Source organism: Scatophagus argus, chromosome 14, assembly GCF_020382885.2.
Source record: "Scatophagus argus isolate fScaArg1 chromosome 14, fScaArg1.pri, whole genome shotgun sequence".
Taxonomy (NCBI): Eukaryota; Metazoa; Chordata; class Actinopteri; family Scatophagidae; genus Scatophagus; species Scatophagus argus.
Genome location: NC_058506.1, coordinates 17,964,678 through 17,986,328, shown reverse-complemented (window position 1 = coordinate 17,986,328; position 21,651 = coordinate 17,964,678). Strand labels below are relative to the sequence as shown.

Here is a 21,651-nt window from a genome sequence, read left to right as displayed (position 1 = left end):
TCGCCGCTTTGTTGTGTAATGCTGCGAATTGTAAGGAAATCCTACCATGTGAGCGAGTTGCCGAACGCAGCCAGGAATAAGATTCCAGATCCGATGACAAACGCAGCTTTCTTCACAGAGTCCCACAGTCCTCCAGGGCCCTCCTGCGCAGAGGAAAAGCAACAAGTGTGTGTGAATCTCTCTGTTACTCTGATGATCGTGTGTGATCTCAGGATGTCGAGGTGCAGCAGCGTTTCCCATGGAAACGTCCTATGGTGTGGAAATGTCTCAACAACAACAGTGAGACTAACGCTGAACCCAGCGAGGGTGTCCAGTTAGCTGTCGGTGAAACGCTGAGCTACGCAGACAAAGAAGACCTAGAAAGTCTTAGAGATATTTTATTCCAAGGAAGCTGCACAGGGGAGAAAAATAAATCAGGCAGCAGCAAAGAATTCCCATTTTTACTTCCATAATAACCTAAATATTACATTTGTTTAACCATAAATATAAAAAAATGTGCAGAAATTTTAAGGTTTGAATAGAGCAGAGGGATAATAAAGAAGCAGTTCAAAGCAGCAACCAGAGGCACTACTGTGTTTCCACTAGTCCATATTTGAAATCTGAATGTGGACAGCGCTGGAAATACTAACTGAAGCTCAGCTTGAGGTTTCCAAACTCTGCCTTTTTGATATGGAATACATCATGAAGAAAATGACTGCACTTAATGTGACCTGAACAGATTTAACAGATTTTGTGCTGCCTGCAGTTTTGACAATTGCTCCAGATGATCCAGGCAAAAGCAGTTCTTGCATACTAAATGCAAAATGTAGTGCGTTTAGTAAAAAGCAAAGTCTGAGCCTGCCACACTGAGAGAAAAGTGGATCAGTCCACTCAGCTGGAATTAAGTCCAGGGATTGATGTCGCATTCAGCAGACCTTCTGAAATGCCAGCTTTTACCCCTGCTGCCCCTCAGCCCAGCCATGGCAACAGCAGGGACAATGCTGCACAAATGTCACGCTGGTCTCAGTGCTCGCATTCATGCAATTAAACCATCACATATTATAGATTCAAATACACTGAGGGATTATTATTTTTTTTTATTATCAGTTCACCATCAGTGTTGTTTTATTTACTCTTATCTCTATGAAACAAAAAGTCAACAACAACGAGCGCCTTTACCGTTCCCGATCGAAACACTCCTTAACGTTATTCATGATAATGTGCACACTGCAATTTATTATTTTAAATCCTCCCTTTGTTCCCTGCAAGGCTCCATAAAATTGTGCAGAGGAAAAAAATGTAACTTGTCAGGTTGAGCCCGTCTCAAAGAGGAACATGGCAAACAGGACAAATCACAGCCGAAACAGAGGCAGTCAGCTCGAAACTGTCTTAGTCGGACGAATTAAGTCAGATCAACTTGACATAACAGGTGGTTTTTAGTGAAAGCGTCAGGAGTTACCAAGCACAAGAAAGTAGACACTACACAAAGAGTAAACATGTTTTTTAAAAGCCACAATCTCCGATTTAGATTACAGAGCAGATAAGAGATACTGAGATTTGTTAACAAACCTTACTTCAATTTTATCAGAAGGACTGGAAGGCCAGCGCAGGTAAAAAGTCCAGTCCTCGAGTATACTGACACACACATGAGTAGTGACAAAAGGCTGGAGGTCACTTCAGCTTTGCAACCTTTTCACTTTTTTCTGATGCTAACCTGAGATCTCATTAAAAACATCTTGAATTTCATCAGTTGCACACCCAAAAGTATAAAGTCTGCGCTTCCTAGGAGGACTTCAGGTCCTCTGATGCAGGGATTTAAATGCACCTTCGGGCAAAGAAACTAATTCATGACAGTCAGGTGGTTTCATTGCAGGTTCTACACACTGGACCTAGCTCTAAGATGAATAAACACAATAATAAAAAACACGTTCATACAGTACAAAGCTTTTGTGCACACAAGCCTCCACCCAAAGAGAGAGGACTGGTGATCAGACAGGTCAATCCAGACAGCCAAAGCTAAGAAGACAAAAATACATCATATATGCTATCAAAGGGTTGTGCCAGTGTTGTTCATCTATCTGCACTGTTCAGTTGTGGTGACAGCAGAGTGCTCGGATGTAAAGGTGTTCTCACCTGGCCGCTGCTGCCACTGCTGCTGCTGGAGGTTTTGGCAGCTCCCGACATGTCTGTGAACACAATAATGAATACACTGTAAGCAGTTCATTTTTATTTTCAAGGCAGCATTAGGACAGTTTCACAAGGACTGCATTCAAACACATCCTCTTATTGCTACTCTTAAAAATAAAATTTAAGCAAAACCAATGACGAAATCCTATAAAATTAATGACTAAGATGGATGAACCCAGAAGCAAATGGGATATTTGTGGTGTCCCAAAATGACAGTGGAAGATTAAAGATTAAATGGTCTGCTGCTCTTTTTGAAAGGAAGGTAGCCTACTCTAATCCCTGATGGCTTTCAAAATAACACACTTTATTTCATTTCATGATGAAAATCAAATTTTTGCTCACAGCAAGTTGAGAGAAAATGAATTTAATTTCTCACTTGCTGACACAATTCAAACGTCCTCAATTTTCCACTGATGACACATTCCTATCTGTTACAGCACGCTAATAAAACTCCATTCATCTCCAACACAGCTTCATACACTGAACCTGAGTATGGGCTGATTTACCACAAAAATGTGAATTCATTTGACAGCCTAAACATCTCAGCTGCTTCTTATCTTTATAATGGTTCAGTAATCGTGTGAGTGCTGTTCAGCCTGGTGCAAAATTCACCGCTGGAGGATTAGACTGGAGGCTAATCCTGTTATAATTCATCCTCCTTACAGTGAGCACTTTTTCGCTTAAATTCTTGGAGATAACACAATGCACCAGATCCTTTGTGTCTCTCTCTTTGTGGCTCAGCACGAAACAGAAAGTTTAGGGAATGAAAAGGATAAAAATGATAAATTACATAAAATCCCCACGTCCAGTCATAAAGATGTTTTCTTATTGTTCCTTCACTGTTTGACACTCCATTAGGCTGTTTTCACATTCGACTGCAGAAGGTAGAAAGTTTTGTTGCAACCACTTTAAAGACACTTAAGTACAGGAGGATTTTGTAGCATCGCAACTAGTTTTGAAGCCAGTTAAGATAAGATGAACTTTATTGATCCCGCAGTGGGGAAATTCACCTGTTGTGGCAGCTCACAAGGACAGCAAGAGGAGTGCAAAAAGCAAAGAGTGTGCAAAAACAGTTACAAGAGAGTGTAGAGGTAAAATAAATTAACAATATACAAGGTAAGTAAAAATAGTACACTATAACGCTATATACAAGTCCTCGTAAGGGAAGAAAGAGGACTAGACCATAGAATTATACAGTCTAACAGCAGCGGGAAGTTGTGGTCCAGTATGGAAACTTTAAACAAGTTTCCACACTGAGAATGGATTTAACTACAAGAACTACAAGAAACTATGTGAAAAACATTGTCAGAGGTGAATTTTTAACTATAACTCAACTCTTTCTGGTGCAAACACCACATCGGACACAAATGATCATTCAAAACAAAGAGTATTTTCATGGACATGTCTGTAAATGTTCTCTAAAGTCAAACATTTTGCTTTAAAAAGTTATTGGTTACTGATTGACTTTCTTTTTGATTAGATTTCTTTTTTCATATGAAAATGGAAGACATGTTCTACTTTTTAATAAATTTTTTAATGGCAACTGATTAGTCTAAGATCGTACTTTGGGCTGTGATAACTTGACCACATCTTATTATTTATTGTGATTATTGACAAAAAGCAGTTTAGAACATATTATCAAAATAATCCATTGTCTAAATAGTAGCCTAACTGTAAGCAGACAAACAGATGCCACACGTAATATCACTGGTAATATCACAGAGACTTGACACTTGCAGCTCCAGCGGTGAGCAGCCTCGTTTACATGCAGGTTAGAAACGATGCTGCGTCCCTCTGAAGTGCCCACATTTTCACCTCTTTTGTTTTCCTGGCTCGTTACTGCAGCCGTACAGCTTTAAACACAAACCGACCCCCTCGACACGCAAACAGTCAACTAAATCGCGGACTCACCCCTGTCTCTTGTCTCCACGGTCATGTCTGTCCGTGTTTTGATCGTCTCTGTGGCTTTGGTTGACTTTAAACCTGACCCTCACCAACCGTGTATTTACAAGAGTGAGCGGCTTCTGATTGGCTGATCCGTGGTCAGCTGACGCAAGGCAGACTCGGAAGTAGCGGCATCTGTTGAGTTATAAAATGAGAATAGAATGAAGTAAAACACCCTCCACTGCAGTTATTATTATCTTAGTTAATATTTATTATTATAATGGTGATATGTTGCGTAGAATTTATTCTAATTTATATTATTCTTAATTTATTATTAAGGAAATCCCCATCTTTAAACACATACTGTTAGAAGAATTCACACTCGGGGATAAATAAAGGAATTCTGATTCTGATTATGTAACATCATAGCACTACAAGGTGGCGAAATGTAAAATTACAAGTTTATTCATTCATACAGTTGTTTTTCATAGTGCTGGCAGATAGACAAGATTTTCCTCTCTAATTTGAAGTCTGGTGAATGTGCCACTTTAAAGGGGAAAAGAGTTTTGATGGGTTAATAAACCACTAAAATAGGCTCACAAAACAGCTTTGTTGTTGAGGTTTATCTCCAACATGCTACTTGGTGATATTTACAATTCACAATTTTACACAGTGAGAATATTGATGACTACAGGCTGTATAAACTCTCTCACACACACACCTGTGTCCTTTGCCTTGTGTCCTCATCATGTACTTCAATACTATCACTTAACACTCCCTGATACAGATAACCTCCAGGCCTGTCTGCAACATGTGGCCGCCCTATTATTCATTACTGTCATACAGGGGGTCACTCCACCATAATCATTATGTAAAATTATCAAGACTTTGAACAATAATGTATAGATCAGATCTGGAAACCCCCTTTAAAGAATGTGGAGACTGAGGGAATTAAAGTTACTTTACCACAAGACCTTCTCTTATCCACATCTGGCTGCTTTCGTTATTTTATTGAGTCTTAATTGTTGCTATAACTAGCATATTTATCATGTATTTTATGACTTGCTGCACAAATAAAATGGAATCTGCAACCTTTGAGTTGTTCTGTGATATGATGAAATACTGGTTGTGTTAAGTCACACCAGCTAGATGTCACATTGACTATAGTCTGCTGCGACAGAATATTGCTGAATAGACATTCTTTAATTTAACCAGAATGCTGTGATAGCTCATACAGTCACAACACATTCCAGGGACTTGACTTTAAGTGTGTTCTCAGATCATCCAACAGGGGGCGCCAAAGTGCCCTAAACTTTTAACTTTGTTAGTTCACTGTACAGTTTCTGTATATATAAAATTGTATATTTGTAAAAATTCCAGTAAATGTCACAAAGGCACTTTATAGCATAACAGGCAGAGAATTTTGACATACTTTTACTTTATGTAAGTCTGTTCATGCCGCTTTCTACTTCTTCTCCACTACTACTCAGAGAGACATGCTGTATTTTTTAACTTGCCCACTTTAATTCAACAACTTTAGTTAAAAAAATAAGATTTTTGTAGACAAAACATACAAATAGCTTATATAATATGATGTTTTGTTATATGAGTACAGCTGAAATGAGCAGTTGATTCATTTTCACACAAAATGAATAACTAATTTTTAGAATCTCCCTGTCTTCAAAGAAGAGAAAATAATCAGCAGATTCAGCCAAAATGAAAATAATCACAAGTTGCAGTCAACCAACTAAACAGTAAAATACTGATTTTACTTTAATGCATGAGAAATAATAATCTAATCATATAACATGTTATAGTAGTACAGTCTGCACTGACTACTTTTACTTTTAATACTTTAAGTGCATTTTCTTTACTTTATTCGCTGTAACATTTTGAATGCAGAACTTTTATGTATTTTTACAGCATCGTATCAGTACTTTTACTCAAGTGAAGGAGTATTGGAGTATTTGATAACTTGAGAGAAACTAGGCTGACAAAAAATAATCTATCTCCTTAATTAATTGTGATTGAGGTACGTAACTGTGGTCCTCACTCCCGCACAGCAGGTGGCAGTAATACATGCCACAAGCCACTAAAAGGAAAAAAAAAGTAGAAGAGGACCTTGCAGATGCCATGACCCTGTTAGAGAGATGAATTCCTGTAAAGTGGAAACAGCAGGACCAGGCACAGGTCTGACAAGTTAAACTGAAAAGGTTTACCCAGGTGTGACACAAACCAATCACAGTCACAATAATCAATCCCATCCCACCCCACCCCTCCAGTTTAAAGCTCCATCTATTGACTAAACTCCTGAGAAGAAAGCTGACCAATGTCTGCCTTAATCTTTGCTCCCTGTATAATGATTAAATCCAAAACAGACAGAAGCGCAGACAGTAGCTCCACAATGACCAAGCTACCCTGCAACACCAGTGTTAACTCTGCTGAGCAGACCAGTAAACACATCAACAGGTTTCCCCTCTTGGAAGTAATCAGCCTGACTTTGGTTTCTTTTAAATTCAGTTACATTAGAATACTAAGGTAACACAATTCATTACACGGACTGTACAAATTTAGACTGAAATATTTTCCACTGACTCCTCCTCTAGTGTCACCAAAGATTTCAACTTGTCCAATTATTTGTAGGCTTTTCATGTAATTTAGTACAAACATTCATCTCCTCAGCAGGGTCAGTTAGTTTGGTGCTGTGCGTGTGTGTGGTGTGGGGGGGACCTACTTTCACAAGATGCCCAGAATTAGTGGCACCCCTGGTCAAAATCCTTGATGAGGCCCTCAATACGCTGTTTGTGACTATGACCTCAGGAAAGGTAAACGTGAGGCTTAGCATCGATCTGCTCGGGGAAGCGGTCAGCATTTCAGTTCAAACCACGTGTTTTCCCGTCAAAATTAAAGGTGTAGAGGGTTAAAGATCGTCTCGGCAGCAGATTCACATTCCGCAGGTTCTGCTCTCTGCTCTTTCCGGCAGTTGCATTGCTCCGCGGGCAGCACTGGCTGGCTCCGATATTTCAGCTCGCTGTGGATTGTGGGAGTCGAGGACTCTGCCCAGGCTTGTTACCGGAGAACCGGAGACATTTTATCGCCGTGCCCTGTTTTGTAAGTACTCCACCGGGTCTACACACCGTTGCGTCGTATCGAGTACGGTCGCTTCTCGTGGGCCGAGCCGGTCTCCGCTCACCCAGCTGAGCCGTTAACGTTGCCATTTCGTGCTTTTCTGGCATGGAGGCCGAGAGCGGAGACCGTGCTGCTGGAGCTGACAGGCAGGGAGGGGAGGGAATTGAAGGAGGAGCGGGCAGCTGCCGCCGCTCTACCGGGGTTGTTTTCACCCGAAAGCCCGCTGACTCGGACGGGAAAATGTCCTTAGGTCGTCTGGCAGCTCGATTTTAGCCTTTAATCTAGTCGCCCAGGCTGTGGATAAAATAAATTGACCGGTGAGAGACATCCGGCGGGTTGTTGGCATGCGGAAATCGTTTCCTCGTCAGTGGCCAGCAGACAGAAATGCCCAGTGTGGCGGTTAAACCCACCTACCTACACCTGACCGGAGCGGAGAAATGTCGCAGATGTTGTATGTGCTATCTGTTGGCCATTAACGGTGTAATTATCACAGTTAGCGATGTGTTTGGTACGATATGATGTAACGTGTGTGAAATGCTTGCATTACAGCCGGTTTAGGAAACACCCTGGCCTTTGGTGGGGGCTAATTGAGTCAGTAACAGGCGGCTAATTGGTGTCTGCATCTGGTACAATAAAAGAATGACTTCAGTCACAGTCATCATTACATGCCATGAGACTGTCTAAGAGATTCACTTGGACCATTTGAGTTTTTATTGGAGTTTAAATTAAAAATCAGAGCCCCATGTAATAATTGAGGTTTCTCAGGATGCTAATAGCACATGTTAATAAAATATCCATTTGCTGCAGTTGTCAGACGGCAGACATTTAGGCTGCTCTTTGGCCTGAGGGTCATTGAAATGACGCACACGATGTGGATCCAGGGTATTAAACATAAATTGAATAAATGCGAAAAGCCATGTAAAGTTGTCATTATTATTATTATTATTATTGTATGAAACTTTACAGCTTGCATACTTAGAGATGCATCCTGGAGTTTGTGTTTGTTAAGGGTCTAAAGGCAGAGAATGAGCTCCTGGGTTTCTTTAAAGGAGGGGAATTAAGAGAGTCCTGTGGAAGAGCTTGGCCCTGAATACATAATATCAAGAATCATTTTTATTATTATTTACTGTAATGCATTTGGGATCTGTGTTGAGATGTGAAACCAGTTCAAGATTGTATCAGCTGTTGCATTTATCAGTTTTAAGGGGTCAAAATTATATATATATTTTTTACCTCATTGTTGAACTTAACCTGTTGGTGTTTTCAGTTAGCAAAGAAAAATATTGTGAAAGTACAGTTTTAATATGTTTTCAGTGTCAGAACTGAACTGTTGGGATCTGTGAGGATGTTTTTTTCCTTAGATAGAGCCTGTTGCTTCTCCAGACAGTTTATTTATTTCACTTATTTGTTTTGATTCTTCACTTCCTGTGGGGGGAGTTTTCTAACCTAACACTAACAATATGACTAAATTGGGCAAGTCTGCAGCTTTTCAGTTTGGGGAAAACCTATTTCTTCTGCTGCAGCCTCAGTTTGTGATCAGTAAGATGAGTGCATGTTTTCAGACTCACTGTGTGCTCAGCGTCGCTTTACTGCTAATTTAATATTATACTCAACGTAAAGAAAATCTGTCATATTTATATTAGTTAATGGATCCTCGTTGACCTGTCCCTGCAGCACCATGTCCAGCCGAGGAGGAAAGAAGAAGTCGACCAAGACGTCCCGGTCCACCAAAGCCGGGGTCATCTTCCCTGTGGGACGCATGCTGCGCTACATCAAGAGGGGTCTGCCCAAATATCGCATCGGGGTGGGAGCTCCCGTCTATCTGGCTGCTGTCCTTGAGTATCTTACTGGTGAGACTTTTGATAGATGATAGAATGACTACAAAGCTTTACTACTGATGTAATATCCTTCAAAATCTTTATGTTAAGAGAGATGAGGTGATTTTCTGTACCCCTCATGCTCTACAATATTTACTGATGAGCTGAGATTTATTTATTCATTTTTTTTAACCCATGTAGCGGAGATCTTGGAGTTGGCAGGTAACGCAGCCAGAGACAACAAGAAGGGTCGCGTCACACCACGACACATCCTGCTGGCCATTGCCAATGATGAGGAGTTGAACCAGGTCAGCTGCTGCACATAAATGAAGAAACATTTTAGACGTGCTGATATTGTGTCATAGTTGTTTGAAGTTATCTATTCTGCCACTTGAAAGGAAACACCAGCTTTGTTTTCATTCTGTAGCCCAGTTACAGAAAAAGTATAAAATGTAACTGTCACTTAAGTTATTAATTTGATTTCTCACCTTCCAGCACTGTGGGACCTCTGAATTCCAGTTTTTAACTTTGCTTTCCTGTCTCAGTTGCTGAAAGGTGTGACTATCGCAGCAGGTGGAGTCCTGCCCAACATCCACCCAGAGCTGCTGGCCAAGAAGAGAGGAGCAAAGGGAAAACTGGAGACACCCGTCTCACCTGCCCCCGAGAAGAAACCCAAGCCGGTCAAGAAATCAGTCACCAAGAAACTGAGTGGGAAAAAGACAGGAGGGAAGGCTAAGGTACTGCTTCACGGGAACGGACCACAAGTCACAAGTTGTTTTTCCAAGAAAACATTCGATGAGAAGCAGCGATTGGGTGTAACTGACCTCTCATGTCCCCATGCAGAAAGCAGCGTTCCTGTAGAGAAAGACAAAGTGTCTCATGGTGTCCACATGTGTTCTGTGTCCTCAACAGAAGCAGGGTGAGGTGAGCAAGGCGGCGTCGGCAGACAGCACCACAGAGGGGTCTCCAGCCGACAGCTTCACTGTGCTCTCCACCAAGAGCCTCTTCCTGGGTCAGAAGGTCAGTTTCCTGTCTGTACAAATATACTATCCCCAGACAGGTCAAAGATAAATATATAATGAGCTACAATTTAATTCTCTGTTGACAATTTTGTGATGAACATATGTGTAATTCATGCCAGGCTAATAAAAAATATGTTGAAATGTGTAAAATTGAGCGACCAGATTAACTGGATCGCTGCTCGAGAAAACGGAGATCCGTTGTGTGTTTTGCTCACAGGATTTATTATTTAAAGGGCTTGTGAAGACCCAAGGCTACAAACTGTTAGACCTGACTCCTGAAAACATTCATCTGTTTTTATTCAGTCTTTAAGATTTACATCCCCACCATAACTGAATCAGGTGAAATCAGTGATGTGGTAATGTTTTCTGAATTAGTTACCTGGTGTGTCTCTATGAAAGAAACTGTCTTTGTGGTATTTTGTTCTTTAAATGTGAGTGTCCATCATGCTGTACTTCCTAACAGGTCTGCTCTAATTCACCCGACTTCAAAAATTATCCTTATGCTGCTACACAACAGAGAAGTGCACTAAGCTTAAAGTGTTACAGCAGCAGCCATGAACGCTGTGTTCACTGCTTGTCCTCTGTGTCTCAGATCTGTCTGCTCCTCTCGCTTTTGGTCCTGCTGAGCATTAAAAAAAAAACAAAAAAAACTGAACTTTTTGACTGAACTGAAACATGGAAGTAAATTTGCCTTAAATCTCATCTAAGGCCTGTCAAAGTTTTTTTTTTTTTAATGATCAGGTCTCAAGATCGTGAATGATCAGAAGGTTAGTTTTGAGACTGAAAGGGGAGCAACACTGCGAGAGAACGAGTGACTCAAAGCTGATGCAAGAGGCGTCACTGATTCCTTGTTCCCTCGTTTTAAACACCAATAATCACTGACAGTATGTGTTGATTTGCTGTGATATTGGCTTCTCTACACATTGTTTGTGGGTACTGTTGTACAAAACACGATGCACAGGACAAGATCGACTGGCACGAGGATGTTATCTGCTGCTGTTTTCATTCTGCAGAGTCATGAAAACTGCGTTGTGTTAAAATTGAATGCACAAAAACAAAATTCTGTCAACAGGGGACCAAATGTGGGAAATTTACTTCCAGGGCAGCAGGTTTCAGCTCAGCTGTGACTCTCAGCTGTTGCCGTTGGCACTGCATGCTTAGGTCCACCGTGCATATGCTGATACTTAACGCTGATTAACTAACCCGAACACATGTAGAAGCACACACTCTGTCTTTGCTTGTGTGTGTGTGTTGTTTTTTTTTGTTAGTAAAGTTAATATTTTTTTCGAACGTCACAGGCTCTAGTGTCAGAAAAAATGTTAAACACAATTGGCATCTTTAAAATTGTCATCTTTTTTGGCCCATTTCTAAAGAGTTAGAGTTTAAAGACATAACGTCTTGGATCGTGATCATTGTAATGCACATTCCTCAATGTATTGCATTAATTTTGAACGTGACTTAAACACCCAGTAGCAGCCATCTTTGTCTGCTGTCGTTACGCCCTCGTCATTAGTGTAATGTCTCTGTGCTCGGTTGTGTAGCTGACCACAGATTGCAGCAGCTGTTGAAATCAGTGGATGATAATTAATCAAATGAATGCAATTAACCTCCCACTGATTAAGATAATGAACCCACAAATAGAAAAGCCATTCTGTTTCGGTTTTATAGACGTCATTATCGGAACTGCACTTCTTTTTGCTGCCCAAATGTTCAGCCTCACAGTCACGCGCTCCACATTGCGGCTGCCATTGATTTATTTTGGGTTGATTTGGTGCCTTTTGTTGTCGAGTTTAAATCCTTGGAGGCAAAATGTGTTGTGAGTCTGGAAGACTAACAGGATATGGCATATGCATTGATAATTCTTAAAATTTACAAGGATACCTTGACATTTTGACTTCATTTTTAATTTTTTGGAATATTCCTCCAGTGTTGGTAAAACTGGTGGCTTTGAAGTGAAACTGAAAAGCATTTAACAATCAAAACATGAATAAAATACAGTTTGCAATAAATATTCACGTAGTGGAATTCTTATTTGTTATGCCACCTTATTTAATTGCTGACTAATTTCCATTTTTTTAACCTGATAGAGCAGTTAGCAGCGTAACCTTTTGTGGCGTACGATGTAATGTACACATAGTGTACGCAGTCAGTGTACATTTAGACAGTTGGTCGTACATGTCAAAGAACACAAGTGAATGCAGCCTTTACTCACAGTTCTGTTCATTATCAGAAGGTCAAGGTATCCCTTTAAGCAGCGCTGTGAATCTGGTTTTAATGGCTTTGCTTCCTCCCCTCTTCCTTCTTGCTCTCCTTTCTCCTCGGCATGCCTCCCCCTCCCGCCTCCCCCCTCCACTCCGCAGCTCAACCTTATCCACAGCGAGGTCAGTAACTTGGCTGGCTTTGACGTGGAGGGGGTCATCAACCCCACCAATGCTGAACTTGAACTTAAAGATGATCTAGGTGAGCCCCCCCCCCCCCCTCACCTCCTCCCCACATCCCCTCTGGTCCCAGTGAGACTTAAGATTTAAAATCCTTGAATGTTCAGCAGCTCGACACCATCTCCCAAATGGAGATAAGAAGAGTTAAGAACTCTGACAATAAGGTCTTCAGGGTCTTCTCATTCACACTGTGGGTAACGTGGATTGGTGTTATGATGATCAGATGTTTGACTGTGGGCAACAAACAATTTAAAGATCTGATGAAAAAACAAATCACTGATACAAAAATCAATGTGACAGTCAGAGTTTTCTAATACTTACTTATTCGTAATCAGGGGATATATCAGAGGGTAGAGAGAGATAGAAGCAGATGATTCGCTGTGGCGACCCCTGAAAGGAACAGCAGAAGAGGCAGGTTATCTTCAGTTGCTATTACTGGAGGCAGAAGTTTATCTCAACTTCTTTAATGTATGGATTAACAGATTAGCAGATGCAGCCGTCCTCCGGTTATACACTGAATGGCTGTAACAAGCTTCTCGTTTTTGCATGTGTTTTAATGAAGTGATGAGTTAATATCCAGAAACAAAAACCCCGCTGGTTGCAAACGCAGGAAGCGGCCAACTTTCCTCAGCAGGAGTGCTTGTTGATGTCAGGAAGTGAAAGGACTCATTGATGGTCTTGCTCACAGTCGGAAAACCGCGTGAAGATCTTAACTTTGATTTTGAAACTGGCCCTGCTTTCTTTCTTTACTTAGAATGAAGAGCAGAAGGACTTTTCTGTCTCAAACATAAATTCCCTGTAGCAAAACCGGTTACCAATTTCTGTGGATACATTCAAGGATTTTCCTCAAAGCTCCTCAGAGCAGTGATGCTGCTTGCTCTTTTCTCATTGTGCAGATGAGTTGAGGTCGTCCTCCTTTCAGAAGGCTGCCAGAGCTTAATAATACTTAATAATGCTTAATAACCACTGTGATTTGAGGACAAATATTAGAATGAAATGGATCACAAATTCACAGAAGAAAAAACTGACATGGACCTTCTCTGTTAGCTGCTCGCCGCAGCCTGACTGTGGGGTCGGCGGCCTGGACTGCGACCATGAAATTCTTTGCTCATCTTGATGAGCCGAGAAATCAGGACGACACCATTAGTCGGAAAACAGATTCAAAACAAGTGTTTCCTAATGTCCCCAATTCAAAAATTAATTATTATTTTAAAATGTAATCTTGTCTGCTGGTGAGTGTAAGTTACTACACAGTAGGGTAATTAGCTGGACTTGAAGTAGATCTGTCTAACTGTGCCGTCCTGCCTCCTAGTTATGACGTAATGTGACCCACCATGTCACAGTTACTTCCTTGTTTCCTGTGATGTCCTCAGCCAAAAAGGAGCGCGCTCACTTCTCTGTCTCTTCTCTTCTCTTTCATCCTTTTTTTTTTTTTTTTTTACCCCCCCTTGTTTTTGTCCCATCTTGTTGCTCCTGGTCACTCACTGTGTTTTTACCACCATGTTGTTTGCCTGTTGTTTGTCGTTGTTGTCGTCTGTAGTTGCAAGTTGTCCAAGCAGACATTTCCATCGTGGAGAGCGACGCTGTCGTTCACCCGACCAGCTCCTCCTTCTATACAGGTGGTGAAGTAGGTAAAGGAGCCATTGACACCACGGAGACCTCGAGTGCCTGTCTGCTCTCTCTGCATACTCCAGATATTCTGCCCTGCAGTCTGTGGACAAACATCACAGCAGCAGCACAGTTTTTGTTTCGTTTTGTTGATAATCCAGCGCTCTGCACTGAAGCAAACCTTTTTCACACACAGCCCTTACTCCAGCATGGTAGCATAGATTCAGTTTAATGAAACATTGACTGAAAGAACTATTGTTGTATTGTGAGTGAAAATTAACTTGCAGAGGCTTAAAATGTGCAAACGGGGACTATTTTATGTCAGCAATTAAGTGCTTGTGGGAGACTCCAGTTTCCAAGATTACAAAGTCAGCTGCCAGAGAGTGTTGCAGTCACACGCTATGTTTTTTAATAAACCTCACCAAGAAGACAAACTCGACGTGAAAAGGATAACCTGAATTTGGCTATTAATCACATTTATCAAAAAAGCAAAAAAAAGGCTGTTGGTTGGCAGCTGACTTTTGGCAGAGGTTAGAGATTCCTGCATTTTTCTGCACCAGAAATGAGTTTTCAAAACGATTGAACAAGTCTCACAAAGCTCTATTAATGCAGTTAGCTGGATAATTTCAGTGGGAGTGCTGATGCGCGGGGGGAGTGGCAAGCGAAAAACATGCAGGTTTTTGTTTTGTTTTGGGTTTTTTTTTTTTTTCCACAGTGCAACCCGATGTCTGCTTTCTGCTGTTCAGCAAAAGATAAAATTACTGCTGCTCTGACAGCTGATAATCCTGTCTCATTGTATTCTAAATGGCCGGGCCGTGTTTTTGTGTTTGAGAAGCCTTTCAGACTCATGGATCTACTCACTGGTCCTCCTGGATTGTGTTTCACTGTTGACACATCAGTACCTGAAACAACACTCCCTTACCGATGCCACCTCTCCCACCTCTCTCAGTAACTCCATGAGACATATCCATGCATCTATTACACAGTCTTTATCTGACTTTCGGGAAAACACCAAACTGACCAATAAATAGTAAATGTTCACTGTCTCATGCAACTTTCAAGTCTTGGCAAGTTTCTTTTCACATCATATGGACGCCAGCTACAGCTTCAGTATTTTACCGTCAATAGCATCAAGTGTTAGCAGAGATGTGGTCTTTACAGAGCAGCTGGATGCATCATGTTATGCATACATGACTACACATTTCTGTCAGTGTAATCCTGACATCATGCTGCTGCTTGTTGGTGCTTTGTTCCACTTGGCTGAAATGTGGGCAGTCTGGGGCTCACTTCATATCCTGTCACCTCCGTCCCCTCGACTGTGCTGTCAGTCCTGCTGGTTAGAAAGAGGATCCATTAAGTTTTTGGTTTTTTTTGATCGGGACATTAATTTCCTAAAGCCTCGAAATGAAAACTGATCCCTTGTAATCTGAATTATTGAGTGAATATTTAATTTTTAATGCAGCAGAGTTAAAAAGCTATACTCTTATTAGTTTATTGGCTTCTTTTGGCTGTCAAACAATTCAAAGAGACCCCCCCCCAAAATTAACTTTTCTTCTAGTGGCTGATGTTAACCTCATTGTATTCTTTTCTCCTGCCTGTTTTTAATGACATCGGAGCCAGAACATTAATTCAGCTGGCTCTGGCGGATCTGAATCTCCTCTCTCCTCTTGGGTTTCCTTTGTGGCTTCGCTCTTCAGCTCAGAGTAAAATCAGTGTGGACTGACTTCCTTTAGCCATCAGAATAAGTATTAAACAAACCGAATTGAATTTGCTTTCCCATTTCTCTCATAGCCTCTAGATGCACTGTACCTTCCTCCTTTTTAGAGCTGAACTTGCTTCCTCGACTGTTTTATTTAAACGTGTGGGCAAACACGAGAGGAATTTTACATTCTCATCTCTAACGTGCTGCTAGCTGTTTTCTTTTTCTTTGTAAGCAAACTCTTCACTCTGTAATTTGGGAGTGAAAGAAAATACCCTCAGTCAAAAAAAGAAAAAAGCCACTATTTGAAGACAGAGGGAAGTAATTAGAGACTGGGGCTTTAATACATTAATTTAACTGACTCAGAATGAGTCATTTGGAAAATGGTAGCTTTGAAACTTTGTTCTTCATTTGTGAGACTTCCTGAGTCTCACAAATAAAGTAACAGAGGCTCAGAGATTCAGAGGGAAGTCAGATGAAATGATTGACAGCATTGTTGTCTGTCTGCCTGCCGACCTCCCTGTCTGTGTGTCTGTCTCTCCTCCATGTCTCCCTGCTTGCCTGTCTGTCTGCATGGCGTCACCTCTCCTCTTTGCTGCTCTTTGTCTGTCTGTAAGCACTGAGGATGTTTTTACTCCAGTCCTCTGTTTCATTTACAGGCGCTGCTCTGGAAAAGAAGGGAGGGAAGGAGTTCACCGAAGCGCTGCAGGAGCTGAAGAAGAAGAACGGCCCTCTGGAGGTGGCTGGCGGTGAGTGCCCTGAGCAGATTTTGCCTATCGCTACCTGCTGCTTAACTTGAAGGCAGAACTTGTCATTTCTGCCTCAGCCTAAATGTTTTCCTAAGCCAGGATCTGCTCTTGCGTATTTAACATGTTATTGGTTATGCAGATATGGCTTTGATCAATGCAACAACAAGCGCTGTGCTCAAGTTCTGTGCTCACTGACATATAGAAGAAGAAGAAGAGAATCAGCTTTATTGGGAGTATATATATATTTACATACACACACTGAGTTTGTCCTCTGCATTTAACCCCTCCTTGGTTGAAAACACATGCATCACCCAGCAAATTACATGCAGTGAGACACACACAGGATCAGTGGGCAGCATCAAGCGCCCGGGGAGCAAACTGGGGGTTAAGTGCCTTGCTCAAGGGCACATCAGCCAGCTAATGGAGGTGGAGGGCGTTTTCTCATTAATCACTCCACCACATCCAAATCTTTCTTGCCTGTCCGGTGGGGGAATCGAACCGGCGACCCTCCGATCAGAAGCCGCTTCTAAAAAGCTCTAAGCCACCGCTGCCCCCAGCAGCAGACATATAAACATAAGATGGACGACGCATCTGCGCTGTACAGTGTAGTGAGTGTTGACTAAGATTTAAGCTCTGCACTGACTGTGTGTGTCAGCTTCAGCAGTAAAAGTTCTTTAAAGAAATGGTGAAGCAAGACAAAGTTTAGGTGATTTAACAGCAATAGAGTACTAGAGTACAGTAACAGCTCAAATATATGGTGTATATAGATATATATATATCTATATATATAGATTTAGATGTCGATTGCTTGAAACGGTGCTTCAGCTGTACATCATATTTTTGTACTATATTTTACTGTTTTTTTGTTTTATCAGAGTGACTGGTGTCATCTGTAGATTTTGTGGTCAGAGAAAGTTTTCTCTCGTCAGTTCACACCACACAACAGCAACGCCGCAGTCGTCTCTTCTTCTGTTCTCATTCTGTTTTGCGTGTGCACTGCCTCTCCGTACTTTTGTCTTGTTTTTGCTTCAGCCACTCCGACATTTCGTGACTTTCTTCCAGTGTCATCAGTGAAGGAGTATGAATTGCATATTGATCTGGTCAAGCACCACCCAGCTCATATGACAGTGATGTCAGTGTGCCCCGTAAATCTCTCCTCTCTCTCACTCACCCACACACACACACACACACACACACACACACCAAGCTTAATAGGACCGAGTCCTTTTGGCGTCTGCTTCCTCACTCAGCAAATGATGTCAGGACACTGCAGCAAGGATTAGCCCTTTGGACATGAACACAAAGATTTGACTAATTCATTCTCCTCTTAAAGGCTGCATGTTGCCAGGATTTCCTTTTTATTATTGAACTTTTTAGAGAAACTTGGAACACTTAAATATTTTTGGCATGAAAACGATCAAAGACATTTAGCACTGGCACATAATATCTGTTCTTGGCCACTTCAGTCTTCAGAGAACCATATTGTTTGAGCCCTTACAGATTATTTTATCTTTCAGTCCATTTGTCTCCGCTCCCTGTTTCTGTCCCACTCTTATTCTTTCTCCATCTGTCTCTCGCTCATTATTCATCACTCACACTCACTTTTTCAAACACTCCCCACCTTCACCACTGCTCTCTCTCACATTCAGCCAAGTTAGCTCAGCGTCATAATCCCGGTCTCTGTGTGGAGCTCATGAATAGATTACCAGGTGACTGAACACCGAGCCAGCGGAGCCTGTCAGGGATTGTAGGGATCTGGATCGGCCAAACGGTCATCCTGACCAGACCTGGTTCAGAACAGACGTCTAACAAGTACTTCAGGCTGTTTAAAACACTTGTTAAACAAAAGAAAAAAAAAAGCATTTGCCTGTCTGGATTTTGCAGACAAACTTCCCAATTTCAAGGCAAGGCAGGAACCAGAGCCATTCACCACATTATGGAAGTAAAAGTTGAGTTTGGTATATCAAAAACAGGTAGAACTTAAGTTTGATTGCATTGCATGGTTCATTCATATGAATGATCTGCTACATTGACACACATTATAATAAAAAATAATGATAATGTTAGGTGTTGGAAGCAAAATAAGATGAAGGGGAGCGTGAGGTGAAAGGTTAACTCACTGACTAATTGGCAACGATTCACACCAGAAAGATCAATTAGTGAATCATTAAAGTCATTTTTAAAACAGAAGTGCCAAACATTAAAAAAATACAGAATTATACTTGTTGGGATTCTTATTTCTTGTTGTTGTTTTTTCTGTTTGTTTGTTTGTTTTTTTGGGATCCAATAAAATGTGGTGATTGGCCTTAACTGCTATAGCCACACGACTGACTTGTCATTAAAGAACAACACCCGCAGAAGCTCCTGCAACATGAGCAGAAATGTTGCAGTGCTGTCAGCACAGTTTGATTGACAAGTGCTTTCCAGGCGTGCAGTGCACAAACACCACCACACACTCTTCCTCCTCCCTAAACCATAAAACAAGTTTGAACTCTCCGGGCAGTCACGAAACCCGTGATCATCATCGCCGTCCACACACTTTACCTCACAACCAGATCACACATGCAGCGTGACCGACTTGTCTGCTGTGTGAAGTCTCTCCATGTTCTCTGTGTGCCATCTGGAAATCAACTCGTCCTCAGCTTTGACTCCAGTCCAGTCACACATTCGCTGTGCGGTAATAAAATCTGACTGGAGGCTTTCTCACTTCACAGAGTCAGGGGCTTTGGCTGAGTTACACTGTCTACAGCCGCTGGTTCGACCCTTCTGTTCTCTTCTTCTCTCTGCGTTTCCTCCGCTCTTCTTCTCATCACTGTTCTTTCTCTCCTCCTTTTTGTTTCTCCTCTCCAGCCGTCTGGAGAAGTGATTTCTACGGCCCACCTCCCTCTAATACTCTGGCCAAACCATTTTAAGCTCTGGGAAGTTTGCCACATACATTTTCCACAAGACAAAGTGTTATTTTAGCATTTGGGCCCCCAAACTCAACTTTTGGGTGTTGACTTCTGACAAAACAGGTTAATGAAGCTGATTTGATCTGTAGAAGGTGGACGTGACATGAGGGGATCCAGGTGAACAAGTTCACTCGCTGTCTGACTGAACAAAGCTAGCAGAGATTCGCATGCCTTACCTTGCTAACCATTCTCCATCCTCTCTCCTCTCCATCCTTCAGCTGTGCTGACCGCTGGCTTTGGTCTACCTGCTAAGTACGTCATCCACTGCAACAGTCCAGGCTGGGGCTCTGACAAGTGTGAGGAGATGCTGGATAAGACGGTGAAGAACTGCCTGGCTCTGGCCGACGAGAAGAAGCTCAAATCTGTGGCTTTCCCCTCCATTGGTAGTGGGAGGTAAGAAAAGATGGCACACGATTTATCATGCATAAACTTAATTTGAGATGTGATTGTCTTCCTCTGAAGACTACAAGTCAAAGTCCTGATGCCTGTAAAAGCAAGAAGCTCCTGATGCAGTGTTTCTTCATTAACAACAAGCCTGCTACACAAGTTAATATATGCTACACCCAGTGTACCATACATTAAATCATGCCCCGCTCAGGTTTAATTGTGATAACTTCAGAGATCCAGACATTCCATACAACTCCCAATGCTCCCATTCATCAAAATTCAAACATCAAAATTGGTTTGTCCAACGCTTTGGTTTATGACCAAATACCTGCAAAACTGAATACATTCCCACCACTAAGCCAAGATGGCAAACTTGGAAAATATTTCTTGGGGACCCCTGTTGGGTCTAGAGCCAGAGGCTGGGAACCACTGGATGACTGGAGGGGGTCGGCGAAAGTCTCAAACAAACCGCTTTGGAGTTGCAAGTCTCTGAGGGTTTGACCACATTTTAGTAAATGTTTGTCTTCTTTTGCACCAGGAATGGTTTCCCAAAGCAGACGGCGGCCCAGTTGATCCTTAAGGCCATCTCCAGCTACTTTGTGGCCACCATGTCTTCCACCATCAAGACCGTCTACTTTGTGCTGTTTGACAGCGAGAGCATCGGGATCTACGTGCAGGAAATGGCTAAGCTGGAGACGAGCTAAGAGTTGGGAGTAGCCCCCTCCTTGTCCCGTTCTGCCCCACACCCACTCTGTTTTTGTTTTTCCTGCGAGGAAACAGGAAGGTGTTTATTAGTGATTTGTTAAATATGAAGAGAAGAAGATAAAGAAGAATCTTTCTATAGGCCGGGAACTTGTTTTTGCATTATGTTTATATTTTTCCTATATTGTTTTTAATTTCTTATTTACTTGTTCACCTCTGGCGTTTAAATGTAAACGTGCATTGTATATTCGGCAGTCTTTTAATACAAACAGTGCGACACAAAACAGGTTGAACGAATGAAAAGACTCACTTTTAAGATTTAATTTTCACGGTATATACGGTAAAAGATGTTACGAGAGATAGAAACACCTCAATTACCAGGCTTCCAGAGAAGTCCAGTGAAATACGGGTTAATGCATGTAATGGCAGTAAAGATAGTAAAAAAAAAGAACAGCTATTCTCTTTGTTTTGGTCTCAAAAACACAATACACTCAATTCAGTGTATTTTTTGTGTGCGTTTTGGAGCATCTCTGTTGTTAATAGTACTGTATAATGAAAGGGTGAAGCTTAAAGAAAAGTTTGGGCCTTGGGAGACTAATGTGACTGAACTGTGGAAAGGGTTTTTGTTTTTGTGTTGTGTGTTGCTAATGTTTGTGTTTGCATTTGTTCACATGGGCAAAAACTTGTTTTCTTGTGTGCTGCAGAGACCTCAAATTCCCCCCCCCCCCCCAAAAAAAAATCAAATACTTTTATTATATACTCATCCTAGTATTGATGTCATGAGTTTATACTGTAAGCTGAAAGCTGTTGGTTGTCATTTACAGTAAAAAAAATTAATCAGTTTATGACAAAATGGTAGAACTGGAGGTTGGAGGTTTTTGCAGGGCACGAACAGGTTTATATTGTGTGTTCTTATGAGTGTTTATATAGATGGAGTATTTGTGAAATGTTATAGTATATAGATTTTTATTTTCTATTTTAATTTTCACACTGATTCTAGGCGCAGGCGATTTGGAAGCAAAATAGAAAAAATGTTAAGAGAGAGTTTTTATTTTGTGTGTGTTGTCTTTGTTAAGCCATAAAACATTTTTGCTGGAAA

General features: G+C 41.5%; 2 protein-coding genes across 10 annotated transcripts in view; one reads left to right on the top strand and one right to left on the bottom strand.

The window, feature by feature from the left end:
* Window positions 1–7,044, bottom strand: part of faxdc2 (fatty acid hydroxylase domain containing 2) — a 14,556-nt gene extending 7,512 nt beyond the window's left edge. The window contains exons 1-4 of one of the 2 annotated variants that reach the window (XM_046410667.1): window positions 6,785–7,044; window positions 4,078–4,245; window positions 2,113–2,165; window positions 46–143 (exon numbers count right to left, since the gene is read on the bottom strand). In XM_046410667.1, coding sequence (XP_046266623.1) covers window positions 46–143; window positions 2,113–2,165; window positions 4,078–4,102 — 176 coding nt within the window. In that variant the 5' untranslated portion in view covers window positions 4,103–4,245; window positions 6,785–7,044. The remainder of the gene's footprint in view (window positions 1–45; window positions 144–2,112; window positions 2,166–4,077; window positions 4,246–6,784) is intronic. The other variant, XM_046410668.1, reaches the window with a different exon arrangement.
* On the top strand, window positions 6,773–21,651 carry LOC124070615 (core histone macro-H2A.1). Of its 8 annotated transcripts, none has more exons than XR_006845217.1 (10): window positions 6,773–6,875; window positions 7,034–7,161; window positions 8,854–9,029; window positions 9,198–9,304; window positions 9,542–9,733; window positions 9,909–10,016; window positions 12,379–12,478; window positions 13,997–14,087; window positions 16,423–16,512; window positions 19,682–19,732. XR_006845217.1 is itself a non-coding variant. In XM_046410661.1 (10 exons), exons 1-10 carry the CDS (start codon window positions 6,861–6,863, stop codon window positions 20,552–20,554), a joined length of 1,248 nt encoding a protein of 415 aa, XP_046266617.1. In that variant the 5' UTR covers window positions 6,780–6,860; the 3' UTR covers window positions 20,555–21,651. The 8 variants fall into 8 exon arrangements, 6 of the variants coding, with proteins under 6 accessions (XP_046266620.1, XP_046266621.1, XP_046266617.1 ...); XR_006845218.1 differs by having other exon boundaries at window positions 13,997–14,083; window positions 19,682–19,696; XM_046410661.1 differs by lacking the exon at window positions 12,379–12,478 and adding an exon at window positions 20,389–21,651 and having other exon boundaries at window positions 6,780–6,875; window positions 19,682–19,856.

Excerpts from the sequence above, each read along its gene's own strand:
- LOC124070615 (XM_046410660.1), top strand. Across the intron at positions 12,479-16,422 it reads TGAACTTAAAGATGATCTAG|GCGCTGCTCTGGAAAAGAAG; the intron begins GTGAGCCCCCCC and ends TTTCATTTACAG. Across the intron at positions 16,513-19,681 it reads CCCTCTGGAGGTGGCTGGCG|CTGTGCTGACCGCTGGCTTT; the intron begins GTGAGTGCCCTG and ends TCCATCCTTCAG.